General features: G+C 50.7%; 1 protein-coding gene across 1 annotated transcript in view; it reads right to left on the bottom strand.

Moving 5' to 3' along the window:
* DPP6 (dipeptidyl peptidase like 6) overlaps positions 1–10387 on the bottom strand; it is a 214313-nt gene that overhangs the window by 72781 nt on the left and 131145 nt on the right. The window contains exon 7 of the mRNA XM_015587682.1: positions 1–111. Within this exon, the coding sequence (XP_015443168.1) occupies positions 1–111 (111 nt within the window). The remainder of the gene's footprint in view (positions 112–10387) is intronic.

Below are 10387 nucleotides of genomic sequence, written 5' to 3' on the forward strand. Positions count from 1 at the left end.
CCAGTCGCTGAGGCCGTTGTAGACCACGCCTTCCTTCCCCGTGGACACCACGCGGATGGCCTGCTTGCCCACGTGCGCGCAGTAGTAGATGTTGTTTTCAAAGATAAATATCTGGTTTGGAGAGAGGAAAACCAGGGTGTTAAACAGAAAGGTGCCGGTAAACGGCACTCACGGAAAATCTATACCCAGCGGCGTGGTCTGCGTTTCCACCGCGCGTTTACCGGACCCAGCAAGGGTGGTCTCGGGGGTGCGTGGGGATCCCCCACCTCCGATACGACCTGCATTTCAGGCGGGTCAGGCACTCTGACCCCACTCCGCTTACCCAGCGTTACCGCCTACAAGACTCGGACCATCAGTCGTCTGATACTTTCAAGCCCTTTAACTGCAAATTGCATTCGCCATTGAAACAATCATGTTTCCCTAGAATGAGGATTGGTGGGCTGGGAATCTGGAAATCTGGGCTTTAGTCATTCAATATTCATTAAAAATTATTAAGTGGCACCGAGTTGAGCACAGTGATAAATGGGGTGAGGCATACAGTGTGCTTTATTCTGCTTACAATCTGGTAAAAATAAACGAACAGGAAAATGTGCCTATGGGGACAGCTGGGGCTCTGGGGGCACAAAGCAGGACTCCTCAACTTAGGCCAAAGGACAGGCAAGGACTCCGTGAATCACTGGAAAAAGTTTTTCATTGCGTAAAGATGCACATGACACAGAATTTACTGCCATAACTGTTTTTAAGTGCGCGGCTCAGTGGCATCAGGTATCACTGCCTTGTGGTGCAGCCGTCCCTGCCACCATCTTCTGAACTGTCCATCTTCCCAAAGTGACACTCTGTCCCCACTGAACGCTCACTCCCCTCCCTGTCCCCTGTCCCCTGGCACCACCATCTCACTCTCGTCTCTATGACTCCGACTCCTCTAGGGACCTCACGTAAGTGGAATCACACAGTTCTGTCCTTTTGTCACTGGGTTATGGCACAGCTGATGCGCACCTTCGGAACACGACGCACAATCAGACGTGGCACCGGAGCACGGAGATTCTGTCTCCACATCTTGTGGGAGGCTGGTGAAGCAGCACAATACTGAGGTCCGCGCGTCCTTCGGAGGGTCAGGCAGGGTCAGGCTTGTGTCTCTGTGTGGCTCAATTTCTAGGTGCACTGTAAATGTCACCTCTGGTCCCTCGAATGCTTTCATCGACGGGTCACATAAGCAAGCTGGACTTTCCAGCTGTGGCTAATGGGCTGGACAAGCATTTCTGCATTCAGAACTTAATGGCTGGTCCCCTCTGCACAGAGTTTGACTTTCAGCTCACTTTTTGTTTCCGGGACACCGATTTTGATGGTCGGTGACACAGTCTGTGATACCCCGTGTCTGCACGACGGGCACCGTGAGTGCTGGGCGGAAGTGTAGCTGTTCCCCCCCCCCCACTCCGTGTGCCTGACCCTGTCACCGGGCACACCCTCGCACGGCCCTGGGCGCTATGCCTGTGGCACCAGAGAAGCTGGAGGAAGCCAGACTCTGTACCCACACTGGGGGTCCTGGCGGTGGGGACAGGGAGGAGACGGGGCTGCATGGTCGTCGGTGGACGGCTGTGTGGGACCCCCAGCAAGATCACACCTGATGCCACCCAGCTCCCGTCCACGGTCTCTGTGTCAGGCTGGGCCGCGCGTGGCGTCCTGAGGACTTTCGAAATTTTGGAATGTTCGCTTGATGGACAGAAGGGAGACCCCAGGGGTGTGTGAAGCAGCCGCCCTCCCGGGGTTCCCGTCAGGAGAAACGGAACGCTGGCGGGAGTCTTGAGAAAAGCTCCCGTGGGTAGTTAGGACAGGGGACGCTCACTGGCACCCCACAGAGGGCCCAGCGACTGGCTCTGGGCTTTTCTGATGAGCAAACTGGCCGGCTTGAGCTCACACGGTCAGTCCGGCCGACTCTGAGATGGGAGACCGGGCAGCGAAAGGCATCAGGCTCTGACCACGTGTCTTCGCCTTTACTACGAACGCATGGAAAAAAGTAAAGATGCCGTCATCCCACAAACGCGCACATACACAACGTACGACTATTGAAATGAACTCGCACTTTATTCCGGAAGGGACAAACGGCGTGCGTGTGCGTGCGTGCGTGTGTGTGTGTGCGTGCGTGCGTGCGCACTATTCGAAGTCCCATCCAGGCTGTGCAGTGACCGCTGTACGACTATTGAAATGAACTTGCACTTTATTCCGGAAGGGATAAACGGCGTGCGTGTGCGCGTGCATGCATGCTTGTGTGTGTGCGTGCGTGTGCGCTATTCGAAGTCCCATCCAGGCTGTGCAGTGACCGCATCCGACTTTATCCTGTGTGACTGTTTCCTGTTTCCCAGCTGATCCGCCAGCCTGAAATTCAGGACGCTCGGTTCCTCTGTCGGCTCCTGGCCGAGCCGCCGTGGGACCCGGCGGAGACTGCTCAGTGCTCTGTCTTCGGATTTTCCCATCATTCTGCAGACGACCACACCGGCCGTGCCTGCCTCGCGGTGGAGGAAGGGCGGTTGAGCCACGGGAGAGGAACTTGAGGGTTAGGAAGCACACTTACAGGTGACGCATTCGTGGCGAAAGAAGTACCACGAGCCCTGACCGCAGCGGACAGGATCCTAATGACAGGGTCTCACAGCCCCCACCTCTGCCTTCCCCGTCGAAAGTCTGCGAAGCGTGTCACATCCGATGTCCACTCCGGCCAGTTGATACAGGACCTAGTGCCACGGGGCCGAGCTCAGTGCCAGGAAGCCTCGTGGATCATCTAAAGTCTCTCTTCTCGCCGCCTTCCTCATCCTTTCAAAACACCAACCGCAGTCGAGACCAAGCGTCTGAAACACCGCCGTGAAGACCCTGCCCCAAGGCGGCCGCCCACGCCCGGGGCAAAACCCCTCCGGTCCCTGCTCACCTTCAGAACCCCGCGTCAGGCTGGAGGGCTCCGGTGTGTTCCTTTTCAAAGCCGAGGACAAGGCCTCAACATAAAATTATGCCCCTGTGCGTCTGACAGCACATGGCCATCGCAAGGTGAGATCAGGTAAGTGGACGGGGATCACGTGTGTGCACGTGTGCACGTGCATGTGCTTGGGGAGAGCGTGGAGATGTTATGTCACGGCCGAGCCCCAGGGACCCCAGCACCCTGCCTGGTTCAGAAGAAGCCCTGCTCTGCGAGGGGCATGGGCCAGGGCCTCCCCCCACCGTCTGGACAGCTGGCTCGGTGGAGGGAGGACACCTTTGAGCTCAGCTGGGAGCATGTGACACAGTGTTTGAATGTGCAGCCAACCCTCTGCTGTGAGCTTAGTAATCAGCACTTCTGAAAAGTCAGTGCCCTCCCAAATTTCAGCAAAACAAAAATGTTAATTAACGAAGCAAAATCTCAAACTCCTGATAATATCACAAGATGTTCATGCTGCACACTGTCACTTAGTGCTATGGCAATGTCACCTGGAGGAGACTCTGGAGAACCATACCAGTGAGGGCCTTCATTCCGGCCACCGGCCACTGGCCACCCGGCACCCACTTTTCCTCACTGGGAACCACGGGCTGTCACGGTCGCAATGTGACCGCTCCATCACAGTTCGCTTCACATTTAGCGGCTCCTGCCTCACAAAATCTCCCCTTCGAGGAGCCATATTACCAGCCTTTAATCCTTAAAAGAGACCTCGTGGAAGGCAGAAAGCAACCATGAGTGGGAAAACAAGACGATTCAACAATGAAAGCACCACCTGCAGAAAAGGATGCTGAGTTCGGGCTTTGAGCTCCCGAGCCTCAAATTCATGAGGTGAGGGCATCTCTGCTTAGACTCTACAGCTACACCTGAATCACACAAATGATAGCCGGAAAGCCCAGATTCCCAGAGCCCTGGAGAATGAGCCCTGGGCATCCTGGTGCTTCTTCACTCCAGCCGTCTATTACATGATGCCCCTCCGAACACTGGAAAATGTCCTATGGGAATACAATCCAAGTGACGAAGGCAGATAGTGTGTGAGGGAGGGGCACGGTGGTGATTCCGACCCCGATGGTAACGAACGGCCGTTATTCACTGAGTGCCTACTATGTCCTCCACGATTAAGTCACGATGACGCGATTTAATCGTACAGATTACTGCGGATTCTCCCAACGATCGTGCAAAACACATCTTTTAACCATCCTCCTTTTCCGGATGGGGAAAATGGCTCCGGAGTTTCCAGGTCAGAGAAGCTGAATCCGTCCTGTCTCCAAAGTCTGTGTATTTTCAATTTGTAATTTTCTCGCCCTTTGAGTAGAAATGATTACGTCTTGGCCCGGATTCAAGACGCTGTTCGATTTCTCCTGTGACATCAGCGGCCAAGGAAGGGCCCCAGCATTTACTGCATCAAGTAAGGCCATGTGGGCATTGCTCCGGGAACATTCACGGCGTGGCCGAGAGGCCTTTCCACCCTGTTTCCAGACAGGGGAACCGAGCTGAGGGGTCAGGACATCATCCGTCCCGTGAGTGGCAGGGCTGGCTTTCGACCCCACTCGGGCTGACCCTGAGCCGGGTTCTCGCCAAAACGACAGAGGCCCCCGAAGGCTGGGCAGCCACCAGCTACCTGCAGGATTTGCCACGGTTTTGAGTCTCACCGCTACTATTACTGACTTTATTTTTTTCTTCCCAATCGATTCCTTTTTATGCAAACAAGTGTCATTTGTAAGGGAAATCGTGTCTTCACTAGTGTACGTGGTGCTCCGGTACCCTTAGCAGGCAGGCAGGGAACAAGGACAGGCAAAACTCAAGGAAGCCTCTGTTAGTAATTCTGCCCAGTCACTTAAAGTCTGGACCGAGGCTTCCACTCCCTTTGTTAGGTTGATTGGCAGGCGGTAGGAGCTGTCAAAGACATTCTCCCGGTCGTAGCTAACGTTTGCAAGACAATTGAAAGTAGAATAGTTTCTTTACCATATACTTCATCTCCCTTAACACTCTGTGCACGTGGCAGCTAAAATGAGGCCCAGATCACTCCACGAAGCATTGTAGCGACCTGGATGAAATTACCGAACCCTGTCATTGAATTTTGGTTCCTGAGCTGACGTTGACCGGGGCGTTGGCGCCAAAGGGTACTACTTTGGTTGAGGGCCGGTGCGACAGGAATAAAAGTGAACGTGACAATGGAAACAGCACGATCCTGCCCAGCAAAGCAACACTAGCATCACGCTGCGTCATTTCAAAGAAGGTTTCTCGGTAAGTCAAAGAAAGGAAAATCATGGACATTAGAGCCACGACGTGGCACAGGGCAACGAGCGTGGACGAGAAAAGGGTCTGAGCGGGAATCGTGAGCGCCCGTCACAGCGCCTGCACCTACTGAGAATTGACACGATTGCTTTTAAATCGGTTGGCTTTGTAGAATTGTGGAAGTTAATTGGTAAATTATATTTGGCTTTATAAGTCATATAAGTTTATGCCTAGTTTTGCATTTGTCCCTGTTTAAGTGCCGTTTTAATGAAGCGACGTAAGTCGAATTCGATAATGTAATTTACCACATTAGTAGATCGATTTTACTCATGAACACGGATGTGAAAATCCTTAAAAATATTAGTTTTCAAAATGCAGCAAATATATATATGTGTGTATATATATGTACACACACATATATATATTTATATAGGAAAATACATCATAACCAATTGGACCGATCCAGGTAGCGTAAGGCTGGTTCTCCATCGATCAAAACAACACACTTCGTGGACTAAGGAGACAAACCATACAATCATCTCCAGAGAGGCAGAAAACACACTGATTTCAAAATCCATGTGAGATAAAGAAAAACAGAACAGAAACCATAATGACAACGACAAAGGAAAACAAAGAAACAAATGAAACTTCAGAAAGCACTAGAAATGTCAGCGACGTCCCGGAACTGACCAGGGGTGTCTAGCAAGCGAGCCTGCAGCCCCTCCCCCGCAGGGGGAGACTCGAAAGCCTTTCTTTTATGAACAGATACAAGACGGGGATTGGACACCTGTCGTTATCCTTCATGTGACTTAGTGCTATGGTCCCAGAGGGTATGGTAAGAACGGAAAAAGCAGCAGAATACAAGAAGAAGAAAGAAATAACTTTGTCATCACTCGGACAGGATGACTGCCTAAGTCAATATTCCGGAAGAAACCGTAGGCAAATTATTAGAATGAAATGAGTTGAAGCAAGGCTGCTGGATACAAAATCCATGTAAAAAGTCAACTGCAATCCTATTCTCCGGCAAATATAAATTAGGAAAATCATATTTTATAAAATGAAACAGATACAATAGTTCCAAAATTATCCAATCCCTAGGGATAAATTCAAACCAAATGTTAGCAAGAAATTCATGGAGAAAATTATAAAACTTTAGTGAAAGACATTTTTTGAAAAAGTAAATTGCCAACTATATCACATATCGGAAATTTCAACAGCTGACGTTTATAAATTCTCCCTCAACTAATGCATAAATTTAATGCAATTACAACTAAACTCCCCAAAGTTGCTTTTAAAAGGACTGAATAAACTTATTTTAAACTCTGTGTATGTGTGTCTGCATATCCACGTATGTGCAGACACACACACGTGTGTGCAAAGTGCCAAAGATGGCTAAGACTCTCCTTTAGATCGTGGTTGGGGGGCCGGGTGTGCCAATGCACACACCTGGTATGAGATATGACAATACGTATCGTACAGCAGGTATCACGGCATACCTATTAGAGTAACTGAGAAGGCGTGTTCCCGTTACACCAATAAACGAAAGACCAGGCAAACATAATAGAGGGTCTGAAATCACACCCACACCTACAGAGAAGGCGGCAAATGACAGGCAGCCCGGAAGAAAAGGCGGACTTCATCAATAAATGGTTCGAGAACGATTGGTTATTATTATGAAAAAGTAATTGTAAGTATGCTTCATTTCAGGTGAATTTAAAATATAATTATGAAAGATGAAATTATAAAAATGTTAGGTCATGCAAGAGACTATCTTCATGTTTCAGGAAAGAATTTCTTTAAAAAGATACAAAATGCAAACCACAAGTGAATAAATTTGATTCCACTGAAAGTAACATTTTTTTGTACCAAAGTATATCAAAATAAGAGTGAAAGGACAAGCTATAAAATGAGGGAAAATATTGGCAAACTGGTTAGAAGCAGAATGTATAAATTATGCATATCTAAAAGAAAGAGATGAAAAACCCTGAAGAAAAATACGCAAAAGACGCAAACAGGCGTTTTGCCGAAGATGTTATACGAATGGTAAATATATGTACAAAAGTTATTAACCTCCTTCGTAACCGAATCTATGCAAATTTTAAACCCACAGAAACGGTGGCAAATGTGTACCGAGAGGCCTAAGCGAAAACGTACACAGCGACACTGTAAATAAATTGGAAAGCTGACGAGGAACGAGGGTCACGTCCACGGACAGGGGACGAGCCCTGCTGTGCGCTGCTGCTGTAACCGGCTGCCACGCAGTGTCGGAAGAGAGTTGGTTACAGCCACGTGGGTCGATGTCCATGAACGAACGTCACAAATGGTGTCGATGCAGCACCAAGCAGCAGAGTCTACACAGCACACAGCAACAGCTACGTCAAGGTAAGAACGGAGATGATACGTTATTTATCGGCGAATGTGTCGGGAAGTGTTTTGGGAAAAGCACCAGAGAAGCAGGAACAGAGTCCAGAGCCGCAGCCACCTGGCAGGGGCGGGGGTGCAACGGGCTGCGCTCAGCGCCGCGGCCATCGCCGTCAGGGTCCATGTGGCATGACACGCGGAGGGTCTACGAGTGTCCACCTTATTGCTCTGCACTCTTCACAGATGTTCTTCTGTCTATCTGAAGTATGTCATTAACATATAAAACGCATCGGAAACCAAAAAAATAGTTAAATGTAGAAAACTAAAAAAAAATGTCTAGGTCGCCCTCTGGGGAAGGGGACATTGGGGATTTTCTTTGTTGTAGCCTTCTGTGCCCCACTCGGCTGTGAGCACAGCGTTCGGGACCAAGGGCCCGGCCTCCCCATGAGGAGCGTTTTGTTCCCGTTGGGGTCCACTGTCCTATCTGGGGCACTGTGGCTCATTTTCGGACGCTGCAGAGGACTCAGGTGGAAATGTCACTTAGGTCAACGCTTCATTTCCTTTAAGGGTGCTGGCAGGGAGACAGGTAAGGGTGATCGATTAACCACATCGGAGGCCGTATCAGGAAACGGCCAGTTAGTTCCCAGATACGGCAACAAAGGATCTCATGGGTGGCCTTGAACACCAATATCGTCGTTCGCAGCGGTAACGACACTCGGTATTGGCAGGGCGTTTAAAAGATTTTCAGACTTTTCGTAGATGCGAACGCAGCTGGGCTTGATCTGAGTCGCTGGCTTTTCAACTGAGGACACTGAGCCGGTGACGACGTTGGGCGCAGAGAAAGCCACCATGGTGTCAGGTGCGATCTTGGGCAAAGCACCGACCTTTTCTGAACGTTGGTCGTCACTGCCGAATGGAGAGACGGGGAACGGAAAACAAGACAATGGATGCATGATGCCTGGCGTGACGGTGCACAGGGGACATGGGACACCCAGTGAAGGGTCACTGTGCTCTTAGTTATTATGTCTCAGGTGACGCGGCCGTCAAGTCACAGCTCGCTGTCTGAAACCCACCACTTCCATGGGTTCAGGCCGTCTACTTACAGGTTTGGTCGGAGAAAAATCACACAAAAAACGATTCGTACTGTATAGAACGGCCCCTGGTGCGGGCGACGGCTCCTCGCTCAGGGCTAGAAGAAAAAGAGGCAAACGGCCAGGTGACATCCTGACCTTAACCTTGAACTGAACTGACGGGCCAGGACCGGCGGATACCACAGTGCAGTTGGCACGGCGCCTGCTGACCTGACGATTTGGGAGTGGCAGTCCCATCGGGAACGACCCAGTGGTGGGCGGTTCTGTGTGGGACATGGTCCTTGGTTACAGGCCTGGCGGTGGAAAACAGTCTCACAGATTCCTTGCTCTGTCCTGAGGCTGGATTGTGACCATGAGCCTTCAGTGTGAAAGAGGCCATCGAGTCCCCTGCCGGCTGCCAGCGCCTAGCCCGTGATGCGCAAATCCCCACGAGAAGCACGTGGGAGGTGGGTGCCGAAGTCATATGCCGACGGCCGAGCCCCATCCCGCTCCAAATTCACTGGAACCGCTGGCAGCTGGTGGCCCGGTCAAGAACCATCAGTCTAAACACCCACTTACCACCACGACCCTTATGTTCCGCTAACTGTGCACCAGGCTGTCGACATCTCGGCCACCTTTGGGGTTGTTGGAAGACGAGATTTACAGACTCTGTCACCTCTTTGGGACATTACAAATATGCCAGTGTGGCTCTTTGTGACCCAGGAGGTGAGAAGCAGGCCTACCAGCTGCTTGACAGGCTGGCTTTGTTCTGACACTGATTTCTCATTCCGATATGATTCAACGGGGATGTGGGATGCTGGCCGAAGCCATGTGACAATGGCAAGCACCATGGCGAGGCTCTGGTAGGCTTTATCTGTCGAGATGGGACAGTTTACTTTTCCACTGAAGGATTAATTTACGCTTTTATTACTGTGTCTTCAGGGAGGGAGGTTTTGGAGTCGAGTCATCTTGGGATGAAGTAACATGAAGTTTAAAAAGAAGGACTTGCTGAAGAAGTCCACCGCGAGCCTTGTTCTGGGGTGATTAGATCAACAGGAAACAGAAAGCAGTGACTTCAGAGGACATTTCAATGACTCGAGTTCCATTAAATAGTCACATTTCTCTGCTAATTAAAAAAAATGAGCCAAATGGCTATGGAGAAAATGAGGTTAATTAAATAAATACATGTACATGCAATTATCATTTTTTTTTTTTAAATCTGGAAGTTTACTGGCATTTCACGGAGCCTGGGCTTGACCATGATTTGATGGATCATTAGGAACCATTTGGCGTCTGGAAACGTTAAGATTTACGGGAGGAATGTCACAGGTTCCGGCCCGTGGTGGTGAAGCTGCTGCTGCGAAAGGCGAAAACACAGAGAAATGTGACAAAAGAGCCTGCGGTTGACGCTTCTGTCGGAAAAGGTAACTGACCTTCGCCTCGGGTAAGGAACACGCCGTGACCGATCGAGCTCCTTATCCAGCCTTTGATACGCACTCGATGCTTACGAGGCATCAGGTCTATACCGCAGGGCTGAGGAGGTTCTTGGGGACCTGGGGGTCCACTGGGGAGGAAAAGCAGGGAGACGGTGTGATGGGGACAGTGATGGCGGTGGCGGGGGAGCAAGCGGAGGGTCCCCAGCCTCATCCTGGCTGTGGGGTGGGGGTCTGGGGAAATATCCCGAAGGCAGGGGGATAAGCTGAAATCTCAAACACAAGGCTGCTGGACCTGGGCAAAGGAGGCGGGGCAGGGGCGGGGCGGG

This window comes from Pteropus alecto, unplaced genomic scaffold, assembly GCF_000325575.1.
Source record: "Pteropus alecto unplaced genomic scaffold, ASM32557v1 scaffold320, whole genome shotgun sequence".
Classification (NCBI taxonomy): Eukaryota; Metazoa; Chordata; class Mammalia; order Chiroptera; family Pteropodidae; genus Pteropus; species Pteropus alecto.